The sequence below is a fragment of the Procambarus clarkii genome, chromosome 58 (genome assembly GCF_040958095.1).
Source record: "Procambarus clarkii isolate CNS0578487 chromosome 58, FALCON_Pclarkii_2.0, whole genome shotgun sequence".
NCBI classification, from domain to species: domain Eukaryota; kingdom Metazoa; phylum Arthropoda; class Malacostraca; order Decapoda; family Cambaridae; genus Procambarus; species Procambarus clarkii.
The window spans coordinates 10560602-10585752 of record NC_091207.1 but is presented as its reverse complement, the minus strand read 5'-3'; the positions used below and the strand labels follow the sequence as shown (position 1 = coordinate 10585752).

The 25151-nt window shown below is 46.1% G+C and overlaps 1 protein-coding gene across 1 annotated transcript in view; it reads right to left on the bottom strand.

Moving 5' to 3' along the window:
* LOC123768052 (tRNA (34-2'-O)-methyltransferase regulator WDR6) overlaps positions 1 to 23071 on the bottom strand; it is a 70727-nt gene extending 47656 nt beyond the window's left edge. Inside the window, exons 1-4 of the mRNA XM_069306542.1 lie at positions 22578 to 23071; positions 20407 to 20602; positions 12227 to 12725; positions 708 to 1602 (exon numbers count right to left, since the gene is read on the bottom strand). Coding sequence (XP_069162643.1) covers positions 708 to 1602; positions 12227 to 12725; positions 20407 to 20602; positions 22578 to 23070 — 2083 coding nt within the window. The 5' untranslated portion in view covers position 23071. The remainder of the gene's footprint in view (positions 1 to 707; positions 1603 to 12226; positions 12726 to 20406; positions 20603 to 22577) is intronic.
* Positions 23072 to 25151: the final 2080 nt, after the last annotated feature.

Here is a 25151-nt window from a genome sequence, read left to right as displayed (position 1 = left end):
CTGCTCTTTAATATTATATAACTGGCAATGTACATTTAATTTCATTTAGATATTTCACATTTTTCCTCATATATGCTCCAACTTTTGCCATGCATTGATCCACTCCAAGAAGATCAGAGAGATAATACAGCAGATTCCAATGTGTTACACATGTGCTATGGTACAACTTTGAATCATAATCTAAGCTGCGGGTTATAGCTACAATGAAACACTAACATGGTTAACTCAGTTATGATGTCTAAACACTCTGCTCTTGATGCGCACTATTCTCTTGAATTGTAACCCTCTGCTTTCTCCTGGAGATATCCCCAAAGTTATCAGTCATGAACAAAATGTAAACAATTGGAAGATATAAGAAATGTGACCATAGAGCATATTTTAGTGGGAGAATGATGCTGAACTTGTTCTGTAATGCTGCTGTCCATCACAGCCAAGACATCTATATCAAACACAATATCATACATAACTCCAATACTAATGAACATTAAACACTTCCTACTGAATTAAATCAGTCTTTATGCTCAATTCAACTATGTAATTAATGACCCAAAGAGTTAAAACAAATTAGCAGATCAAACAATTTAAATTTTGTTTACCCATTTAAATTAAGCTTGTAATATGTATTTAAACAAATGTATAATTTATCTGTGCCCTAATATTATACCATCTCTTAAAATCACATTTATAAATTGATGCGAGTAGCCTACCTAGTGCAAGAATGATCACATCACCAGAGAGGGTTCCAAGTGCTACGAGTTTCTGGCTGGGGCACGTCTCCATCACCACGTAATTCATCAGACGCTGGTCCTTGTGGCACAGACTCCAAGACGATGAATTTTGGTCCCATAAATACAAATTTCCACTATCCATCATAACGAGGTATTTGTTCATTCCGAGCAGTGACACACAACGTGGAAAATCCTGGTTTGCAGATTTCTCTTTACTGTGTGTTTTGACAGCTTTCACATCACAGTCTTTGGACAACCCATTTTTAATAAATAACTGAGAATTATTTTCTTTGACTATATTTTCATCATTATTTAAAACATCAACCCCAAGTTGTCTGGGATCCTCTGAGAACATCTGCATAAATAAAGTCTTGCGATTCTTTACTTCACACAATATATCAGTGAACCAAGGTAAATTAGACAGGGGTGCTGCACAGGGTAAAGCATTCACATTAAGACTCCAAGATTTAACACCGCCATCTCCACCCCCGGTAATTACTTTATCTTCACACTGTGTCGCTGCAATACTCCAAATGGAAGCACCATCGTGAGCTCTCCACTTCATAATTAATGTTCCTTTGTTATCCCAAACACACACTTGGGAGTCTTCTCCAACACTTACGATGCATGAGGATAAGATGAGTGACCGCCATACTCTTGCACTGTGCCCATAACATTTCACTTTCTCTACAATTTGTGATTCTTTCCAATACAATTTAACTTGCTCAGGAGAGACATGACACGACGCTTGTCTAATGTTCTTGCTAGATTGATGTTTTACATTGACAACATCCCAAATTATCAAACTTCTGTCATCAGAAGTTGTGGTAATGATGTTTTGAACAGGACAGAAGTTGACTGAGAAGAGAGAGCCCTGTAAAAATAAAACACTTCTTAATAAAGTTTCTAACACAAAAGTTAATTGTTTTTAGTTAACTGTATTTAAATAAATTAAAATTATAGCAATTTTCCTTATTTCACTGTGCAGTATATTAGCTAAGTATTGCAAGTTGTCATGAAATGCATTTGTCAGCTAGAGACAAGATTATACAAGTGTGTGCATGAAAGATACCCAAATTCTGTATATGTGGGGTGGAGGGGTTTGGTCTGGGTGGCTCTTGAGTAAGGAGACGGGCTCACTGGGAGTCCAGGTGACCTAGGCTGCCACCTGGCCGTAGTCAGGTGTGTCATGATTACGGTGTTTACACTGCGGAACAATCATTTGCTTTGTTATGTAAGAATACCAAATTTTCTTCCAGTTGTGGATTGTTTTGTTGTGTTTATTCTTTGCGAAGTTTTTCTCAGTTTTGAGCTAATCTCTCATCACAAAGCTCATCTTGTTTTGCAAAAAGAGCCAGATTCTAATCCTGGCTCCACACAGGCTATGATGGGTATCTAGAGACTCTTCTTATCAGGCAGCTACTGCTACGCGTTTTCCCAGAATTTGTGATTCACAGCTTGGTGTTCAAATGTATGTATGTAACAATTGGGACCCCAGAGTTGGTCCCAATGGTGTGAGGGACCCAGAGATGGCGGGAATGGTGAAATTCAACTGCTTTAAGTTTCTCTCCTCCTCCTCCTCCTCCTCCTTTCCCTGCCCGTCACCCAATGTTTGGCCTTCCTTCCCTGGTTTAGGCTCCATGCATCTGCATCTGCGCCTCTTCTCTTTCCTGACAAGGCTGTCTGTGATTTCGGCCACTGCTACTGCCGTTTAGTCCTTATCAGGTTCTTCTGGGGAGGGGGGGGGGGGAGTTCTGTCGCCTCTGCTTGGAGGCAGAACACCAGGATTGATGCCTTGCCTGCTGCTGGTTAGGGTTAGGAAGATCCATTTCCTTACAATCAACACTGGTTTTTTGTGGATTTACATAAGATATGAGAATTTGAGCCAAATTCCCATGCTCATACTTGGTGTTGACCAGACCACACACTAGAAATTGAAGGGACGACGACGTTTCGGTCCGTCCTGGACCATTCTCAAGTCGATTGTGATGAGGACAGGTAGGGACAGGCATTAAATAGGCAAGAGAGAGCTGAGGAGGAAAGTCAGGTGTAGGGGATAGTAGTAATGAGAACTGCAGCAGGTCTATTGGCCCATACGAGGCAGCTCCTATTATAACCACCGAAGGAGATAGTAATAGGAATAAGAAGAGGATAGCAAGGGAGCGTAGAAGACAATGAACAGAAAAAGGGAGAAGAGAGAAAGAAAGGGAAAGAGAAAGAAAGAAATGGAAGGGGGAAAGCTTATGTTAAGTCACGTTTGTTAGAAAGATTAGAGCATTTGAGTATATACTGTGAAAGGGAAGAGTCCACAGCAACAAAGCCAGGACTCAAGTTCATGTTGGGTACATTGTTAATAAGAGCCGATTCTACAAGACGGCGTCTGTGTAGAGTAGAGGCAGGAAAGATTATTTTGGAGGAAGACCAATCAATGGGATGATTAGAATCCCTCACATGGCAGAAGAGAGCATTGTTAGTGTCTGCAGACATAACACTTCTCTTGTGTTCTTTAAGTCTGTCATTCAGTGTACGGCCAGTTTCGCCAAAGTATTGGAGAGGACAAGATGAACAGGAAATAGAGTAGACACCAGCAGCATTAGAAGCAGGAGGAGCAGTGTGAACTAGATTGCTACGAAGTGTGTTAGTTTGTCGAAAGGCGAGTTTAATGTCAAGAGGACGAAAGGTATTGGTAAAAGTTTTTAGTTCAGATATGAAGGGAAGGCATAGTACAGTGCTACTAGTGTTGGAAGCAGGTTTAGGATGAAAGAAATTTCGTTTAGCTTGGGAGTGGGCACAGTTGATGAAATGCAAAGGATAACCAAGGCGAGAGAATGATTTGTAGATAAAGGCAATTTCAGAATCAAGAAACTGAGGGTCACTGATGCGTAGAGCGCGGAGGAAGAGAGAGACGAGGACACTTTTCTTAACAGAAAGAGGATGGTAGGAAAAGAAGTGAATGTACATGCCACTATGCATGGGTTTACGGTAGACAGAGAAAGAGAACCTTTGTGTAAATTCTCATACTTGGTAAGAGATCAGGATACTAATTAGGAAGAAACCAGGAGAGGGACATGCCTAGAGCAACAGTCATGAAGCTACAGAACACCAATGAATAAGTCAGGGTCCTTCACCATCACACCGCCTCTTTTATAGCTTATTTCTAGACAAGTATGCTAAACACTTAATAATAATAATAATAATAATATTATTATTATTATTATTATTATTATTATTATTATTATTATTATTATTATTAAGTAATAGTAATGTCTTCTCACAGACATAATAGAATAAAAACCCACACTTGTGGATTTGTGAAATTTATGTAAAGAATTTACACCAAGTCTTTCACAATCTCCTGAGTGCTTTGCCATGGTCTGATTACTATGTGATTCGGACGAGACTTACATCTCAACGTCTAATCAACGAATAAATGCTGAAATGTAAGTCTCGTCCTAATCACATACTCAGACTTTGACAAAGCACTCAGGAGAGTGCAAAAGACTTTGTGTAAATTCTTTACATAAATTTCACAAATACACAAGTGTGGGTTTTGATCCTATTATTATTATTATTATTATTATTATTATTATTATTATTATTAAAACTGGCGTTGAATGTAATGAAACGCCATTTTCTAGGCGAATGCCGGAGGCTCCGTGGAGTTATCGGACTGATATTAGCTCTATTAGTCTGGGGCTTCAGTCACATGGAGTTCTGCCTACCGTGAACCACGAGCCAGAGCCCAACCCGGTCGATGGCAGATATAGAATGCTTCCAACCACACGGGGGTTTCTATAGGCCATTGCTCCTCGTGCCTCTGTGAGGGGGGGGGGCCAGGTACTGGCTCAAACCTGGCTCCCTCAGAGAGGCGCAGGGAGATATGGCCTATGAAAACTTCACTCTTTGAGAGTATTGGTATCAGCCAATAGATACTCAGTTGAGAGTATCAGCCTTGGTTGTTCACTCAGAAATGGGGCCCGTGATTTTTTTCAAAATGGCGTCTGTTTACTGGAGGCCTGAGAACGCTGATGTGAGCCCCGTGTACCTGCGGAACTTTTAAACCTTACGCAATGCTCTAAAACAAGTATATATGATATGGCAGTGCAGTCAGTCAGGCCAAAATCATATACATACATACACACACACACACAATTATATAATATATATATATATATATATATATATATATATATATATATATATATATATATATATATATATATATATATATATATATATATATTGTGACGGTAACGCGTTGGTGTTCGGCTGTTTAAGGCTAGGGGTATGGCCTCGTCACATAGTTATAAAAAAAAAAAATAGAAAAACTGGAACTTCGTCTGTGGTAAGGTAAGGAGAAGACACACAAAACACAAGTAAAACTTTAACAATGAAATTTTAATTACGTTAAATAAATCAAAACATGAAAATAATGCACAAACAAATATGTATAATAAAATCAATGAATCAAAATAATAAGAATACTTAAATGACACAATGAAAAGTTACGTTAAGGTAAAATAACAAGTGCAATACAAAAGTTAAGTGGGAGGTGCTGGAATATTGGCTTAAAGCCACCACCTCTCTCAGTACACGCTAACGTCTAGCTGGGAGGAGTGCTGGCTACGAAAGCACGGAACATTCTGAGGACTGATGTTGGGGCGACCCCAGACATCAGGTAGTATTGGGGGGCGAGTGCAGGTGCAGCCAGACCGGCGACCAATCAGCGGAGCCGTAGCGATCAACGGGTAGTTTGGTGGTTGGAGTTCGAACAGGTGGCTGGATGCATACGTTTCTGCTCACCCTGGCAAGCCTTGCTGGTGCTGGTGTTGTTGTCGTTGTTGGACATTTCTTCCATAGTCTTTTTATATAATTGTGAAGACGTAATTTTGGAGGGAAGAGCAGGCTCAATCTCTTGAAGGAGATTATCGTCACAACTCTCCCCCGAAGCCTGCGGTTCTGGAAGAAGTACGTCGTTATGTGGTGGAGTAATGGATGGAGTCGCTTCTACTTCATAAACTCTGGAGAGGGCATCGGCTATGGTGTTGTCAGAACCCTTGATATAGCGGATCTCCAGGTTGAAGTCTTGTAAATACAGAGCCCATCGTAGAAGACGCTGGTTGGTGAATTGGGCTTGATGTAGGAAGCGGAGAGGGTTGTGGTCTGAGAAGATGGTGGTAGACCTGGCGCCTTGTAGGTACGGAGCGAAGTGTTGGAGGTTCAGGACGATGGATAGTAGCTCCTTTTCAATAGTGCTGTAGTTCCTCTGGTGTGGTTTCAGTTTGTAGCTGTAGTAGCTGACAGGTAGAACCTCCTCGCCTCGTTGTTGCATCAGGACACCACCAACGCCGGTACCACTGGCGTCGACATGAAGGACGAAAGGCTTGGTGATATCTGGAGAGGCGAGAATGGGGTTAGAACAGAGGAGGAATTTGAGTTGTTCAAAAGCAACGGTTTGCTGCATGGTCCAATTATACCGTTGCTTGGGACTGGTTAATAGAATTAGAGGTGTGGCGACTGTACTGAAATTCCTCACAAACCTACGGTAGTAAGAGGCAAGACCAAGGAAGCGCAGGAGCTGCTTCCTGGTGGTAGGCTGTGGATACTGTAGGATGGCTTGAGTGTGTGAGTCTAACGGAGCTATGCTGCCACTCCCAATAACATGACCCAGATAACGCACTTTACCTTTCGCGAAAGTGGACTTGCCCAGGTTGATGGTGAGGCCGGCTGTCAGGAGCTTGGAGAACAGACGTCGCAGCTGGAGCAGATGTGCACTCCAGGAGTTGGAGGCTACGACGATATCGTCCAGGTAGGCGTATGTGTTATCCAAGCCCTGGATGACACGGTTGACAGCTCTTTGAAAGGTGGCCGGGGCATTACATAGTCCGAAAGGAAGGCGTTCATATCTGAAAAGTCCAAAAGGAGTGATGAAGGCAGATATCTCTTTAGCGCGCTCCGTTAGACACACTTGATAGTACCCCTTAAGCAAGTCCACTTGGGACAAGTACTGGGCACTACCAATGGCATCAAGGATGTCATCTATCCTTGGCAAGGGGTAAGCATCCTTGACAGTGACAGAGTTCAGTTTACGATAGTCGGTGCACAACCGCACCTTACCTTGGGGTTTGGGCACCAAGATACAGGGTGAGGCCCAGGGGGACTCACAAGGTGTAGCCAGTCCATGATCCAAGAGGTATTGCACCTCAGCACGCATGACTTCCTTCTTGCTCGGGCTGATTCGGTAGAAGGGTTGACGAATCGGCCGGGTGTCGGGGAGCAGTTGGATGTCGTGCTGGGTAACATTACACTCTTGGGGATCATCTCTGAACAACTCTTGATGTTCTCTGAAGATCTTGACGAGAGGTGCACTATGATTATCCTGAAAGTATTTGGGAAGATCATTAAGGATTTCGGAATTAGAAAGCGCTGACTCCTTGTCAGTGCTTTCGGGAGGAGAAGCTGGGAAGGTCTCACTGTGGATGTAGGGTTCTGTGAATGTGGAATAGTTAATCAAGACAGTGGGAGGAGTACCATTATATTGCTTCAGGAGGTTGACGTGGCACAGCTGGGTCTTCCGCCGCCTATCTGGAGTCTCTATCACATAATTATTATTATTCCTGCACTCTTTGACGCAGTAAGGTCCTGAAAATTTGTTTTGTAAAGGTGAACCTGGGATAGGAAAATAGGCAAGGACGAAGTCTCCCGGCTTGAATTTTCTTACTTTGCTGGTCTGGTCGTAATGAGTCTTCATTCTCACCTGGGCTTTCAATAGATTATCATGAGCAAAGCGGTGGACTCTCTCTAGAATGTGTTGAAGGTTTTGAAGAAACTGGGGCACATTCTGATGCTCACTGAAGGTGGCATCTCTGAGAGAGTCTTTGAAAGCCTTAAGGGGAGTACGGCACTTACGGCCGTAGAGCATCTCATAAGGAGATACTCCTAGGGACTCATTGGGGAGACTTCTGAAAATACACATTATTAGGTCAATCTGCTTATCCCAATCCTTTGAGGTTTCACTACAAAACTTTTTCAAGAGTGCTTTGATGGTCTGATGACTACGTTCAAGAGAACCCTGTGAAGCAGGATGATAGGGGCTGGACAATACCTGTTTGATGTTGAACTCCTCCAGTGTCCTTTTGAAGAGATCACTGGTGAAGTTGGTGCCACAGTCACTTTGAATCTCCCTGGGAAATCCGTATTGAGTGAAGATCTTCAATAGATGTTTGATAACCGTAGCAGCCGTGATGTTCTTCACTGGAACTGCTATGGGAAATCTGGTGGTAGGACACAGGATGGTTAGGATGTAGGCGTTACCTGAACTGGTCCGAGGTAAAGGACCAACACAGTCTATTATGAGTCTGTGGAAAGGTTCCGCAGGCACCTGTATGGGAATCAGTGGTGCTCTGGGAATGGAGACGTTCGGTTTGCCTGCCATCTGACATGTATGACACTGTTTTACGTACTGTTTGACGTTGTTTACCATACCTGGCCAGTAGTAGTCTTGACGAATCCCATGGTAAGTCTTGTTGAAGCCGTAGTGGGAGAATGCTCCATGGGCCAGGTGTAGAATAGTGGGCCGCAGGCTGGTGGGAATCACAAGTTGTTCGGTGTTGGCCCAATCGTCCTCCTCCTTCAGTTTACTGGGTCTATATCTGCGGTAGAGCAAGTCGTTCTCTAGGAAGAACCCAGGAATACTGTCGGGTTGAGTCTCAGCCTGGAAAAACAATGGTGTTAAAGTAAGATCTTCCCTCTGCAACTTACGGAACTCCAACTTGGTCAGATGCGGGGGTAGTTTCTGAGGGTCTTGAGGGACAGCGGTAGCAGTAGAGTCAGCTGGCTGTGGAAGTGCGGCTTGCGCACGGGTGGTCACGAGAACCGGAGGAGAAACTTCATCACTCTCTTGAACCTCTGCTGGAACATACTCAAGAATAGGGTTACTTGGCACAGAGTTACACACCTGGGGTTTGTCCATGACGATCAGGTTGGTCGGTTGCAGGTCTTCTGCCAAGTCGTTGCCTAGGAGAAGTTGCACTCCAGGCATGGGAAAAGGCTTTTCCCTGACGGCGACTTGGACTTCCCCGTTCACGTAGGGACAATTCAGGTGGACTCTGGCGAGAGGGTATGGAGTGGTAGCAGTGAGGTCAGTGATGAAGACTGTTTCCCCGGTGTAGACTATGTTGGGCACAGCCGACTTCAAGATGATCGATTGTAGAGCCGCTGTGTCCCTCAAGATCTTCAATTTGAAACGTCCCTCCGGATTTGAACCGTTGGCAGAGACAGTTCCAGTATACAGGTGGTTACTGAAAAGAGAAAGATCATTAACATCAACACCAACATTCATCACAGGCTTACCGGACTTAGGAGGAGTTGGTTTGGGTCTTTGTTGGTCAGTGGTTCCCTTGTATTGAGACTTACCACACTTTTCTATGGTATGTCCATAGAGTCTACAATATTTGCAGTACAGTTGTGAACCAGCTTGATCGGGGCTCACCTTTTCGTAACTGTACCACGACTTCTTACTGGAGGATGGTTCAGGTGTCAGCCGGTGGATGAGGCTGTAAGTGTCAGCCGACTTAGCACACTTCAGGTAGTCGGTTTCTTCTTTATCTGCTAAGTAGAGGCGGACAGGAGGTGGCACACGTCTCAAGAATTCTTCAACAAGCATCAGGTTGACGAGTTCTGCAAAAGTAGAGACATGTGCTGCTTCCAGCCATTTCATGAAATACCTCCGTTTCGTGTTAGCAAACTCAAGGAAGGTAGTGGTACTTGCCTTCAGGTGGTCACGGAATTTCCTTCTATAACTTTCGGTGGAAAGTAGGTAGGCGTCTAACACTGCTTGTTTCAGAGTGTAGTAGTCATTCTCAGACGCCAAAGTACTGAGTGTGACTGCAGCTCTACCTGTAAGATGGACTCTGAGAAGTGTGGCCCATTGGTTGACAGGCCAACTGAGTTGATTAGCAAGGGTTTCAAAGGTGGTGAAAAAAACATCAACTTCTGCTTCTACAAAGGATGGCATTAACTTACTTGCATGTGATATATTAAAACTGACGGGAAGATTGGCAGTAGCTTGCTGGCGTTGAGTGAAGTGGGAAGTTTCCAAGGCGATTTCACGTTGACGACACTCTAGAGCTAGAGTTGCTTGTTGCTTGTCATGTTCGCGTTGTATTTCCAACTCGCGTTGTTTTGTTTCAAGCTGTACTCTCTCACGTTCATGGAGCAAGGCGACCTCACGTTCGTGGAGGGCGAGTCCACGTTCGTGTTCTTCTCTCCTCAAGGCAGCCTCGCGTTCTTGTTCTTCTCTTCGTATGGCAGCAGCTCGTTCTTGTTGTTCGAGGGCTTCCCTTTGCTGCTCACGTTCAATCTTGGCCAGCTCTAGTTTGAGTTTCAGCGTTGCCAAATCAGTTTTATCTGCAATATAGTAAGTTTCATGAGTGTCAGAGTCTATCTTACCTTGCTCTAAATAGTAATCCAGCAACAGGTTGTGTAGGTCATTTTTGTTGGCTTGGTAGGGAACTTCTAGTTGATACTCATGTGCAAGAGTTTGTAGTTCAGTCCTCTTGGCACGACTTAAAGTCCCTATTTCACCTGCTGGATTTGCACGGAAAGTTTGGAGACGAAACATGGTGAAATTAGCAAATAAAGGTACACGAATGTTCAATAATGAAATGTCAGAAACAGGACAACGTGGCAACTGGTACCTATCCTGTGTGATCTTTAACAATTAACGTTAAGTGAAAGATATTAAATTAAATCAAGGGCGCAGGAAATCTTGTACCCGGTACTCATGTAAGAGAATAAGGGCAAGAAAATCCTACTAACAAATGAAACAAAGTTTCGAAAACAAATGAAACAGTTAAATGCTTCAAAAGTAAAATTGGTAGTCCAAGGATGTAGGCATACCTTGCCAAGTCTCTAAAGGACATAAAGCAAGTTTTTCCCACTGAATTTAATATGATACTTACAGAATTAGCGAATTTTTGTGCTCTGAAAAAATAAGCTAATTCCCTACCGTTGTATGTATCATCATCTCTGACTGACGTGTAGGGGTGCGAGGTGTCAACTGGTGACGAGAACTGCTGCTGAGGTCCCAATTCAGCAACTAAAGTTCGAGCTAGAGGAACTATGGCCCTCTTTGTCCTCCTACAGTCAGATTGCAGAAGATTGGGTACTCTTGACCCGGGGCAGACCACAGTACCAGGGTACCAATATGATGATCTGTCAGAATGAGAAATATTCAAGGGACATAGATGGTAAATACGAGTAATAACATGGAGGGAGAGATGACCAATTAAGAGTATGACTGAGGCCTACAGTCACCACGTAATCCAAAGTTGTCTCACCTTCACTATATGTTACTCTCGTAATGCACAATACACCGCACCTTATAAAAAATGAAATTGAATGAAAAATAGTAAAGCTACGTTAACAGAGTTAAATACGCTTACCATAAATTACCACTTGGCACCAGTACCTGAGTGAGGATCCCGGACAGGCCCCCATAAAACTTGTGACGGTAACGCGTTGGTGTTCGGCTGTTTAAGGCTAGGGGTATGGCCTCGTCACATAGTTATAAAAAAAAAAAATAGAAAAACTGGAACTTCGTCTGTGGTAAGGTAAGGAGAAGACACACAAAACACAAGTAAAACTTTAACAATGAAATTTTAATTACGTTAAATAAATCAAAACATGAAAATAATGCACAAACAAATATGTATAATAAAATCAATGAATCAAAATAATAAGAATACTTAAATGACACAATGAAAAGTTACGTTAAGGTAAAATAACAAGTGCAATACAAAAGTTAAGTGGGAGGTGCTGGAATATTGGCTTAAAGCCACCACCTCTCTCAGTACACGCTAACGTCTAGCTGGGAGGAGTGCTGGCTACGAAAGCACGGAACATTCTGAGGACTGATGTTGGGGCGACCCCAGACATCAGGTAGTATTGGGGGGCGAGTGCAGGTGCAGCCAGACCGGCGACCAATCAGCGGAGCCGTAGCGATCAACGGGTAGTTTGGTGGTTGGAGTTCGAACAGGTGGCTGGATGCATACGTTTCTGCTCACCCTGGCAAGCCTTGCTGGTGCTGGTGTTGTTGTCGTTGTTGGACATTTCTTCCATAGTCTTTTTATATAATTGTGAAGACGTAATTTTGGAGGGAAGAGCAGGCTCAATCTCTTGAAGGAGATTATCGTCACAATATATATATATATATATATATATATATATATATATATATATATATATATATATATATATATATATATATATATATATATATATATATATATATATATATAATATCAAATGATGTCAAATCATATATATGATTTGCACATTGGAATGGTTAAATACTATATGAATAGCTGGAATACTGTCATGTCCTTACTATAGCTAGTGCCAATGACATGCATCTATATAGTATTCTATCTCAATTCCCCATTTTCTTACACACCAATTTTCAGACAGCATAAAGTAGCCGGTATTCATTTACATACCTGATGGCCTGCCAGGCAATGAAGGGGGAAAACTCGGCCATTCTTATCTGTGTCTCCCCAGGGTCCCCATATTACCAACTGCTGAGATACCATTCCTGCCAGAAGAACAACACTCTCCCAGGAACCCGACATCACAACCACACGACCGCAGAAGACGACACATCTTTCGGTGCACTCGGCAGTGGCTAATATAGACAGATCTCGTTTCATAGACTTATTGAGCTGCTGCTGAATGGCATTATGCATGTTGCAATTTGGGATACATTCATCGTTCCCTGAAATTTGGCCACAGTTTAAAACTGACATGTAACTGTAATCTATATTTTCTTCTCTGCTGTCTAATTCATTTGTTGCACATATCACAGTTTTACTGGATTCTTTGACTTCATAGCGTAGGAGAGAGTTGTGTGCTAGAGCAAGTACGATGTGTGAAAAGTCAGTCTCCCAGGCAGCATCAACGATCCAATCTTCAAGTACCCTCTCTTCCATAAAGATACAGCTGAAATATGATGAGAAGAATTAAATTAATACTACATATAATAAGTAATGGTAATGTCTTCTCATAGACGTAATAACATAGGATAAAAACCCACACTTATATATTCGTTAATCATTGAGATGCAAGTCTCATCCTACCCACACACTCAGACCTTGACAAAGACTTCAGAAAAGTGTGAAACACTTTGTGAAAATCTTTACATAAAATTCACAAATACAAAAGTGTGGGATTTTTATCCTATGGCATATAATTCAAAAGATCAGTAGACATTTAAACTTCTTACCATATTTAAGAGAAAAATGTGCATTTCTGAATCATAAAATAGTTTCACAATTACAATTCTAGCAAGAAGCATAATCAGTACATACTGTACACTACAGTCAGCCCTCAATCTGTGCAAATTAAAATTCGTAAACACATAGTGTGAATTCGTATAATGTTAATTCACATACCTACATGATTTGATTTTTAACCCCTAAATTTGAAAAGCATGACACAACACCGCAAGTGCTGCTCTCATTCTGTAACTACACGTAAGTAATTACACTTAGGTAATTACACACAGGTGATTTGGTGCATGGTACAAGTTTTTTTTACGAGGCCTTCCCTCTGTATCTCTCCCTGGCCACCAACCTTGAGTTTTCCAAATCCAGGTTTAAGGAATCCATAACCAGAACTGGTTCCCCCCCCCCCTCAGTATAGGCATTAGGGGGATTGAGGATACTAAATACAAGAGTTTTACATTCTTGTAAAGCCACTATTACGCGTAGCGTTTCGGGCAAGGTCCTTAACCCTAATTTCCCCGGAATACGACCCCGCCAAATCGTTTAACAACCAGGTACCCATTCACTGCTGGATAAACAGAGGCTACAGTTAAGGATTGGCGCCCGGTCAATTCTCCCCGGCCAGGATTCGAACCCAAGGCAAGGCGCTTGCGAAACGCCAGGCGAGTGTCTTACCACTGCGCCACGGAGACTGCTGCAAATCCAAATGCGATCTAGATACTATACTAGATTACAAAGGAAAAACCTCCAGAAAGGTTGAGTGTGATTAAACAACTGCTTGGACAAAACATTTGTAAATCTGATTTGAACTATGTTAACATGTTGTCAAGATTCAACTGCTAGTTAGTTCACACTCTTGCCACTAGCAACCCAAGGGAAAGAGGCAGCTACCCCAGTCGATCATGCACCCGATGCACTACAGCGTGGTCCTCCTGGTGTGTTCCTGGTTCTGCGGGTACCACCATTCTGCTTAGTGCTGACCATCCTTTCAATTCTGTCTTCCACAGGGACCTGTACTTTATGAGTTCCTTTACTGCTTCAAGCACATGTGTTCTAGAGCCAACCTGTTGTATGTGTCTTGATCACTTATTCACCTCTATTGTATGCAGCCAGAGTTGCCTTCCCTTGTTACCGCTGGCCTTGCCTCTGCTTACAGTCAGGGTTTTCTTCCCTGAGAAGTCCATACCCTTGGGCTTTCAACCTCTTGAGGGAAGACCCCCATCAATTATAGACCTGTATCATTGACAAGTGAAATAGTCAAAATATTGGACAAAATAATTAAAACTAAATGGGTAGAATACTTGGAGAAAAATATGATCACTACGTACAAAATAGTAACAGGGAAAAGATAAAATTAACAGGGCAGAATTCCCGAGACCTGGAACTTCAAGAACAAGAAGTCATAAATTTAAACTAACTAAACAAAGCTGCCAAAGAAATATAGGAAAATTTCCTTTCACAAACAGAGTGGTAGAGGGTTGGAACAAGTTAGGTGAGAAGGTGGTGGAGGCCAAGACCGTCAGTAGTTTCAAAGTGTTATACGATAAAGAGTACCGGGAAGACGGGACACCATGAGCATAGTTCTCATCCTGTAACTACACTTAGGTAATTACCAAACATGGAAATTAAATATATAAAGAATATGTCTATATATATGCTTAAATATATGTAAATATATAAATATAAATAAATGTCAATGCTTAAAATAATCCATTGCCATTTATTATGTTACCTGGTAACATAATAAATGGATTATTTGTTCCATAATCTACAACAGTTTCCAAACCAGTATATACATACATTTTCTGAATGTAGTAAACTTATCTAATTTATGTCCATCGTTTCATGTTTTATTTTGAGTTCATATATTTATACCTTATTTATATTCATTAAACCTTTTCATCCATTTGTGCACTTCAATCATGTCACTCATTACTCTTTGTTTATCTAGAGAATGGAAATTTAACTTCTTCAATCTTTCTTCATAAGGAAGGTTTCTAATTTCTGGGATTAACTTTGTCATTCTTCTCTATATGCTTTCAAGTGAATTTATGTCCTTGCAATACTAGTTCCCTGTTTGGGGATTTTAGTAGGCTTCTTGCCATTTTGGGTCACTAATGTGCCTCCTTTTCACACTAGCCTGGTCACCCACCTTGGCTTCTGTGCCATGCTTCACGGCACACTTGGTGGGTTCCATTAGCTCACTGCTGTGTGGAGCATCTGGGCCTTGTAACTCCTTAGGTTGCATGCAAGGTGGGCCTGCTCTTTCAGCTGCAGTTGCCAGGGTGCAGTGCCACTGTTTTGGCTGTGGTTGCCAGGGTGCAGTGCCACTGTTTTGGCTGTGGTTGCCAGGGTGCAGTGCCACTGTTTTGGCTGTGGTTGCCAGGATGCAGTGCCGCTGTTTTGGCTGTGGTTGCCAGGGTGCAGTGCCACTGTTTTGGCTGTGGTTGCCAGGGTGCAGTGCCACTGTTTTGGCTGTGGTTGCCAGGATGCAGTGCCGCTGTTTTTGCTGTGGTTGCCAGGGTGCAGTGCCACTGTTTTTGCTGTGGTTGCCAGGGTGCAGTGTCGCTGTTTCGGATGTGGTTGCCAGGGTGCAGTGCCGCTGCTTTTGCTGTGGTTGCCAAGGTGCAGTGCCACTCTTTCTGGTGGTGTCTCTGGCAATGATGTTACTGGTGGTGCCTTTGACAGGGGTCATATCCATACTGTTCACCTCTCCTGTTAGTATTGGGTTGGGTTACAGTGAAGTTCACTGGGCACCTGGCATTATTCTCATTTTTCCTGGATTTTGACAATTCTTTTCCTTTGTGGTGTTTCTCCTGTTAGTTTTGGGGGCTTCACAGATGCCTGGTTGAGGTGGGTATTCTGTGGTGCCTGGGTCTTGGGTGTTGATTTTGTTCGTACTTGTCCTGGCACTACTTATCCTAAAATTATATTGTTCTTGAACAGATTAACATGAACAATGCACAAGCATGTTGTGTGACCTATACCAGGATTCCAGCTACGAGGGTGCTTTACACTCAGTCTTCTGTCAGTTTATCTTCTCGCAGGAGTGGCACCTGCCCTTCTCATAGGATTCTTTTTATGCTGCAGCAGTATTTGAGGTTTGTCTTGATACACTTGCCTGTACTCATGCTTGTATGACTTTTTGTGTCATCACCGTTTGTTTCACTGCCTGCAGGTGTCTTGTTGGTTTTCGGTTCCCTCGTGGGGAACGTGGGAGCCTCGGTTCTTTGCTGTCTCTGGTTTTCCTAGTTTCATCCCATTCTTACATTCCACTTCGCCATGTTCAGACAGTCCTTCTCATTCCATGGGTAGATGTCTTGGGCACCATGGTCCCTTAAGTTGGCCTCTGGCACCCTGAATTTCTCTGGTGTGATGCAGGTCTGGGTATTTGTTTTTAGAGGGCCAGCGTCTTCTGCTTAGAAGACTGGTTGATTTGTGCACCCAGCAAAGTCGGCTTGTCTGCTAGCCGGGGTTCATCGTTCTTTCTCAGTTGACATGTTTCAGGCTCCTTGTCGGCTGCCAAAAATTCCACTTTGTTCCATCACAGATTGATGGTCTTTGCTAGCACCGGCCTAAGCTGGTCTCTTGTTTCTGAAACCAAGTGAGGGAAGCACTTGGTTTCCTTGTTGGCCTTTCAAGTGACTGTGCATCAGCTCACTTTTACTTCCATTGTCTTCTCGCTTGGCTTTGTGGTAAATGTGTGTGCACCTTCATTTCTCAGGTGGGTACCCCATTTTGCCTTATGGGTAGTTTTCAGTGTTTTTCTGTTCGCCCTGTAGTTCTTCTGTCACCATTGTCCTTTATTTGGCCTAAGGGATTTTGCTTCATAGCATCTTTCTCTTTCCATATGCATCCTATTCAGGTCACCTTGGTTCTCAGCTGGCGTTTGTAGTTAGAGTCCCATGGTGCTCCTAATCCAGGGAACATTTCCTCTGTTGGGTTCACTTTTCAGCTTGCGAATTGGCAATGGTTATGGAGCACTGTGCTGTGCTTTTGTCCATATTGGGTTCCATGGTCCAGTTTCCTTTCACCTGCAGTCTGGTGGTTCTTGCTTTGGTCAGTGTTGGTCATTCTGATCTCTTCTGGTTTGGGGCTGGCCACAGGTGTTTGATTTCTGATTCTCTGGATTTGCCTCAAAGGGTTAGCTTGTCAAGTTTGTTGACTGAGTTCGCATATGGTCCTTCCATATGGTTCACCCTCTTTGACACGGTGGGTGCTCATCAATGCATCATTCCCATTGGTTTTGCTAGCTGTTTTCTTGTCCAGCGGGCGTTCTTATTCACTTCGGTGGGTACAGGCTGCTTCCATCTTTTGATGCCCTCATTTTCAGTTATACAATAGCTGATTTTGCCCAACCTGGAGTTGGTTGGGCTTCTTCCAGTCTGGTTCTTCTGCCGGCAAGGTATTCATCCTTGCAGGCTGGCTCTTCAGCTGGCAGGATATTCCTCCTAGCAGGCTGGTTCATTCTTGCTTCCAAGAACTTGGGGCTTGATTTGGTGTCAATTCATGCACATCTTCTGTGGCTCAGCCTCCTTGAAAGGTTTAGTCAAGTGTCATTCCTAAGTGGTCCAGGTTCCTACACCATTCTTTCCTTATGGTGTTTTGAAGTCAGATGTTCCAGAGTCTGAGGGGGAAGCTGCTGCCGAGAGGGGAGCTGCTGCTGAGGGGGGAGCTGCTGCTGAGGGGGGGAGCTGCTGCTGAGGCGGGGAGCTGCTGCTGAAGGGGGAGCTGCTGCTGAGGGGGAAGCTGCTGCTGAGGGGGAAGCTGCTACTGAGGGAGGGAGCTGCTGCTGAAGGGGGAGCTGCTGCTGAGGGAGAGCTGCTGCTGATGGGGGAGCTGCTGCTGAGGGGGGGGAGCTGCTGCTGAGGGAGGGAGCTGCTGCTGAGGGAGAGCTGCTGCTGATGGGGGAGCTGCTGCTGAGGGGGGGGAGCTGCTGCTGAGGGAGGGGAGCTGCTGCTGAGGGGGGGAGCTGCTGCTGAGGGGGGGAGCTGCTGCTGAGGGGGGGGGGGGGGAGCTGCTGCTGAGGGGGGGGAGCTCCTGCTGTGGGGGGGGAGCTCCTGCTGTGGGGGGGGAGCTCCTGCTGAGGGGGAGCTGCTGCTGAGGGGGAAGCTGCTGCTGAGGGGGGGAGCTGCTGCTGAGGGGGGAGCTGCTGCTGAGGGGGGAGCTGCTGCTGAGGGGGGAGCTGCTGCTGAGGGGGGAGCTGCTGCTGAGGGGGGGAGCTGCTGCTGAGGGGGGGAGCTGCTGCTGAGGGGGGGAGCTGCTGCTGAGGGGGGAGCTGCTGCTGCTGAGGCGGGAGCTGCTGCTGAGGGGGGAGCTGCTGCTGCTGAGGGGGAAGCTGCTGCTGAGGGGAGGGGGGAGCTGCTGCTGAGGGGAGGGGGGAGCTGCTGCTGAGGGGGAGGGGAGCTGCTGCTGAGGGGGAGGGGAGCTGCTGCTGAGGGGAGGGGGAGCTGCTGCTGAGGGGGGGGGAGCTGCTGCTGAGGGGGGGGGGAGCTGCTGCTGAGGGGGGGGAACTGCTACTGAGGGGGGAGCTGTTGCTGAGGGGGGAGCTGCTGCTGAGGGGGGAGGGAGCTGCTGCTGCTGAGGGGGGAGCTGCTGTTGAGGGGGGGGAGCTGCTACCGAGGGGGGAGCTGCTGCTGCTGAGGGGGAAGCTGCTGCTGAGGGGGGAGCTGCTGCTGAGGGGGAGCTGCTGCTGCTGAGGGGGGGAGCTGCTGCTGAGGAGGGAGCTGCTGCTGCTGAGGGGGAGAGCTGCTGCTGAGGGGGGAGCTGCTGCTGCTGAGGGGGGGGAGCTGCTGCTGCTGAGGGGGGGAGCTGCTGCTGCTGAGGGGGGGAGCTGCTGCTGAGGGGGGAGCTGCTGCTGCTGAGGGGGAGCTGCTGCTGAGGGGGAGCTGCTGCTGCTGAGGGGGGGAGCTGCTGCTGAGGGGGAAGCTGCTGCTGCTGAGGGGGGGGGAGCTGCTGCTGCTGAGGGGGGGGAGCTGCTGCTGCTGAGGGGGGAGCTGCTGCTGAGGGTGGAGCTGCTGCTGAGGGGGGAGCTGCTGCTGAGGGTGGAGCTGCTGCTGAGGGGGAAGCTGCTGCTGAGGGGAGGGGGGAGCTGCTGCTGAGGGGAGGGGGGAGCTGCTGCTGAGGGGGAGGGGAGCTGCTGCTGAGGGGGAGGGGAGCTGCTGCTGAGGGGAGGGGGAGCTGCTGCTGAGGGGGGGGGAAGCTGCTGCTGAGGGGGGGGGAAGCTGCTGCTGAGGGGGGGGGGGGAGCTGCTGCTGAGGGGGGGGAACTGCTACTGAGGGGGGAGCTGCTGCTGAGGGGGGAGCTGTTGCTGAGGGGGGAGCTGCTGCTGAGGGGGGAGGGAGCTGCTGCTGCTGAGGGGGGAGCTGCTGTTGAGGGGGGGGAGCTGCTACCGAGGGGGGAGCTGCTGCTACCGAGGGGGGAGCTGCTGCTGCTGAGGGGGAAGCTGCTGCTGAGGGGGGAGCTGCTGCTGAGGGGGAGCTGCTGCTGCTGAGGGGGGGAGCTGCTGTTGAGGGGGGAGAGCTGCTGCTGAGGGGGGAGCTGCTGCTGCTGAGGGGGGGGGAGCTGCTGCTGCTGAGGGGGGGAGCTGCTGCTGCTGAGGGGGGGAGCTGCTGCTGAGGGGGGAGCTGCTGCTGCTGAGGGGGAGCTGCTGCTGAGGGGGAGCTGCTGCTGCTGAGGGGAGGAGCTGCTGCTGAGGGGGAGCTGCTGCTGCTGAGGGGGGGAGCTGCTGCTGAGGGGGGAGCTGCTGCTGCTGAGGGGGGGGGTAGCTGCTGCTGCTGAGGGGGGGGAGCTGCTGCTGCTGAGGGGGGAGCTGCTGCTGAGGGTGGAGCTGCTGCTGAGGGGGGAGCTGCTGCTGAGGGTGGAGCTGCTGCTGAGGGGGAAGCTGCTGCTGAGGGGGAAGCTGCTGCTGAGGGGGAAGCTGCTGCTGAGGGGGGGAGCTGCTGCTGAGGGTGGAGCTGCTGCTGAGGGTGGAGCTGCTGCTGAGGGGGGAAGCTGCTGCTGAGGGGGGAGCTGCTGCTGAGGGGGGAGCTGCTGCTGAGGGGGGAGCTGCTGCTGAGGGGGGAGCTGCTGCTGAGGGGGAAGCTGCTGCTGAGGGGTGGGGAGCTGCTGCTGAGGGGGGGAGCTGCTGCTGAGGGGGGAGCTGCTGCTGAGGGGGGAGCTGCTGCTGAGGGTGGAGCTGCTGCTGAGGGGGGAGCTGCTGCTGAGAGGGGAGCTGCTGCTGAGGGGGGAGCTGCTGCTGAGGGGGGAGCTGCTGCTGACGGGGGAGCTGCTGCTGAGGGGCAAGCTGCTACTGAGGGGGGAGCTGCTTCTGCTACGGGTGGGGGGATCTCGCAGAATTAAACTGATCACATCTTATTATTTGACTTACACAAAAGTTAATGTTTTATACCACCTACCACTTGCTCTGAGAGGGAGTAAAACGCACAACAGTTAAACTTTTCTGGCCAAAGATTGCCACCATCCAAACATTTTCATTGTCTAGGGAACACGTCTCAAGTCGGATGCCGTGAATTACTGCTGCACGCAAGACTTCAATGCTGGAAAGCCTTTCCCCACTACCAATGTCGTGAACGTGAAAATGCTGGCCTTCACCTGGGAAATAGTCGACAGAAAATGGACATTAATTTATTCAACATCATAATGAAAACTATTTTTTTTTGTTTTTTTTTGAGATATATACAAGTGTTGTTTCATTCTTGTAGAGCCACTAGTACGTGTAGCGTTTCAAAGTCCCTGGAATACGATCCCCGCCGCGAAGAATCGTTGTTACAACCAAGTACACATTTTACTGTTGTGTTAAACAGAGGCTATAGTTAAGGATTTGCGCCCAGTAAATCCTCCACGGCCAGGATACGAACCCATGACATAGCGCTCGCGGAACGCCAGGCGAGTGTCTTACCACTACACCACGGAGACTATTTTGCACTACACATTCAAAGTACCAGGATGGCAGTATATAATGTATATTTATGGGTTTATTTATTTATTTATATACAAGAAGGTTCATTGGGTTATGAGAGTACATAACATTGGTGTTCTTATATTCTTGCAGAGCCACTAACACACACACAGCGTCATAAAGGGGGAGAGAATAGGGCATGAATGGAGGGGGGGGGGGGGATGGGAGACATAAATGGGGACGAATAAAGCAGAAAAAAGGGAGGAAGCACATACAAAGAATAATCAGGTGTAATGGGTGTGGCGTTTTAAGCAGCGCTGTCTATATTGGCATCTTCGTGTTCTGGTGTTGTTCTTACTACCGCCCCACAAGTAAGAAAGCACGATTAATCTTTGTACCGTATGTGCTTCCTCCCTTTTTTCCCGCTTTATTCGTCCCCATTTATATTCTATTCTTTTCCTCCTTTATGCTGTACTCCTCACCTACAGCATTTATATTTTGTATCTGACCTCACTAATACATAAATACATATATATACATAAATGCATACATACATATACATGACATGACTTGGATAAAGACAGGCTATTTAACACAAGGGGACACAGGTGGAAACTGAGTGCCCAAATGAGCCACCGAGATATTAGAAAGAACTTTTTTAGTGTCAGAGTGGTTGACAAATGGAATGCATTGACAAATGGAATGCATTAGGAAGTGATGTGGTGGAGGCTGACTCCATACACAGTTTCAAGTGTAGATATGATCGTGCCCAGTAGGCTCAGGAACCTGTACACCTGTTGATTGATGGTTGAGAGGCGGGACCAAAGAGCCAGAGCTCAACCCCTGCAAGCACAATTAGGTGGGTACAACTAGGGGAGTATATAAATACACATATACATAAATACATCAAAATACAGAAATTTATATAAATTCATTAAAGCAAGCTGCATGTAAAGGATAAAATCCAGAGATTGAGAATGGGGAAAAGGACTACTGAGAATGAAAAACAAATTATGTAACACTAAATGAACAGTTCCAAAGTGTGTTTGTACAAAATGAAGGTTTCGGAGAGCCCGACCCAATACCACTTCCAGAACACGCCATAGAGGTATCATAGAGGTATCTCACAACGAAGTGGAAAAGTTACTTAAGGTGCTAGGAAGAAATAAGGCAGTTGAACCTGATGGAGTTTCACCTTGGGTGGGCGTGGGAGTCAAAACACTAGAACCACTAGTTAAAGCCAAATGGGTTGAACACCTAGAGAGTAATGACATATCTTGAGTTATCTTGAGATGATTTCGGGGCTTTAGTGTCCCCGCGGCCCGGTCCTCGACCAGGCCTCCACCCCCAGGAAGCAGCCCGTGACAGCTAACCAACTCCCAGGTACCTATTTTACTGCTAGGTAACAGAGGCATCAGAGTGAAAGAAACTCTGCCCATTGTTTCTCGCCAGCGCCCGGGATCAAACCCGGGACCACAGGATCACGTGTCCAGCGTGCTGTCCACTCGGCCGACCGTATAATGGACAGACAACTGATATACAGATTCTAGAACCTATTGAGCTCTCTCATATTGACATTTGATACTGTGTACAAAACACCCAGAGAACTACAACGTTCAACCTTCCTGGGATAAATACTGAAAGTAACCCAGACTCCATTTAACATACCGATGAAAACGTAGTTACTTTTAACATTGAGAGCAGTAATGTGGGTGCTCAGCAGCAGATGATTAATGCAAGGTGCAGTGTTACTCGTGCCCGTCTCCCCGTCCATGACGACCGTCTCCCCGTCCATGACGACCGTCTCCCCGTCCATGACGACCATCTCCCCGTCCATGACGACCGTCTCCCCGTCCATGACGACCGTCTCCCCGTCCATGACGACCGTCTCCCTGATCCCGTCCATGACGACTGTCTCCCTGACCCCGTCCATGACGACCGTCTTCCCGTCCATGACGCCCGTCTCCCCGTCCATAATGACCTTCTTTCCGTCCATGACGCCCGTCTCCCCGTCCATAATGACCTTCTTTCCGTCCATGACGCCCGACTTCCCATCCATAACGACCGTCTCCCCGTCCATAACGCCCGTCTCCCTAATCCCGTCCATGACGCCGTCTCCCGCCAGCTGTGTTTGTTGACACCCGTCAGCTGGGCTCCACATGGGGGAGTTTGGTCGTTTAGAACACGAGACGATTAGTTGAAGTTCGTTTTCTGTTTGTTAATGCGTGTATCAAAATTAACATTAATTTTTGTATTCAGGTAAAAGTACATACAAAGAAGATAAGTTACAAACATAATGTTGGATTTATAGATAGAGCTAGTACATACAATACCTAAAGTCACTAATACGCATAGCGTTTTGGGCAAGGTGTGGGGGATAAGAAACCACTTAGACTAAATGCTAAAACTTAATACTAATTGAGATTAAAGTATAAATTGTGTTCAAAGAGGCGGGGAACGTGGCAGAAATCAGCAATTAAACAAGTTGGTCAACAAACAGTATTGCTTGAAAATATCAAGATATAGGTTGACATTTAGGAGGGTAAGGAAGGTTACATGAAGTTTATTAGGTAGAACTTAGTTTTACTCTTAAACTGCGTGAGAGAGGTACAGCCTTTGACATGACTGGGAAGGTCATTCCACATTCTGGGTCCCCTTGAATTTATAGAGTATTTCTAGTTTGGTTAAGTCGCACTCTTGGAATAAGAACATAAGAATGAAGGTAACTGCAGAAGGCCTATTGGCCCATACGAGGCAGCTTCTATTTATCCAAAAATAGGAGCTGCAATCCTACTCATATACATGTCCAACCCACACTTGAAACAATCAAGGAACCCCACCTCCATCACGCCACGTGGCAATTGGTTCCACAAACGCGTACTAGTGGCTGTACAAGAATGTAACAACTCTTGTATATATCTCAAAAAAAAAAAAAAAAAAAAAAAAAAAAAAAAAAAAAATCAACAACCCTGCTACCGAACAAGTATTTACCCATGTCTTTTCTAAATCTAAGCTTATCCAATTTATACCCTTTGTTTCACGTTCTGTCTTGTGTCGATACATTTAAGCCTTGGACAGAGCCTTGAGGCACTCCACTTACAACATTTTCCCACTTGATTGATAAAGATTAAGCCACCCAAGAGGTGGCACGGGCATGAATAGCCCGTAAATTTTCCCACTGACGTAACCCCATTTATACTGACTCGCTGTTTCCTTTGGTATAGTTATGATAGTCAGGTGTGTTGTGGATAGATTTATATACGATATCGATATTAAATAACAGACACAGCCCCGCTCCTGCATTTTTTTTTTGACGGGAGACATCTCCCGTCCACGAGGCTAACCATAGCCCGTGCTTCTTGGAACTTGTTCCGAGTAGCTGAATCTATAACAACAACACAACCCCGCTCCTGTGCCAGGTAAGTTACGGGCTCACCATAGCCCGTGCTACTTGGAACTTGTTCCGAGTAGCTGAATCTATAACAACAACACAACCCCGCTCCTGTGCCAGGTAAGTCCACTACGGGCTCACAATAGCCCGTGCTACTTGCCCCGCTCCTGTGCCAGGTAAGTCCACTACGGGCTCACAATAGCCCGTGCTACTTGCCCCGCTCCTGTGCTAGGTAAGTCCACTACGGGCTCACCATAGCCCGTGCTACTTGGAACTTTTGTTCTGAGTAACTGACTCTAAAACAATAAATAATCACCAGTCAAATTTCAAGAGCTTTCAGTACAGACGTGTAGCGAGTTAATCTTATACTCGCTCCATTATCTCATTATCATAATAGTATAACTAATTAGCACTAATTACAGAAGCAACAATCCTTTCCCCAATTACTGGTAATACTCTTCTCATCTTGTTGGAGGGAGCTGAGGTGTAATCACCATGTAAGCAAGCGATTTGATGAATAGCGGACAGTACAATTTCCACAGTCAACAATGTAGCACTCGGCGTGTGCAGTTCTAATCGACCCAAGACGCTGCAGCTTCGACACAGAGCAGACAGCAGACTACGACCGCATCGAGCCACCATGCTCTCGCTCCCCGAATTCAGACACTCACAATTCCCACTTGAGCCACCACGCTCTCCCACATAAGAGCTCCACGTCTCAACGCTTTGTCTCAACGTCTATGACACTGCTGTATCCAGGACTACTAAATAAATATGAAACTCACTAAAACACTGTGTATCTAATCTACCCAACAACGTAACATAAACGTATGTTACAGACGCTTGAGAGA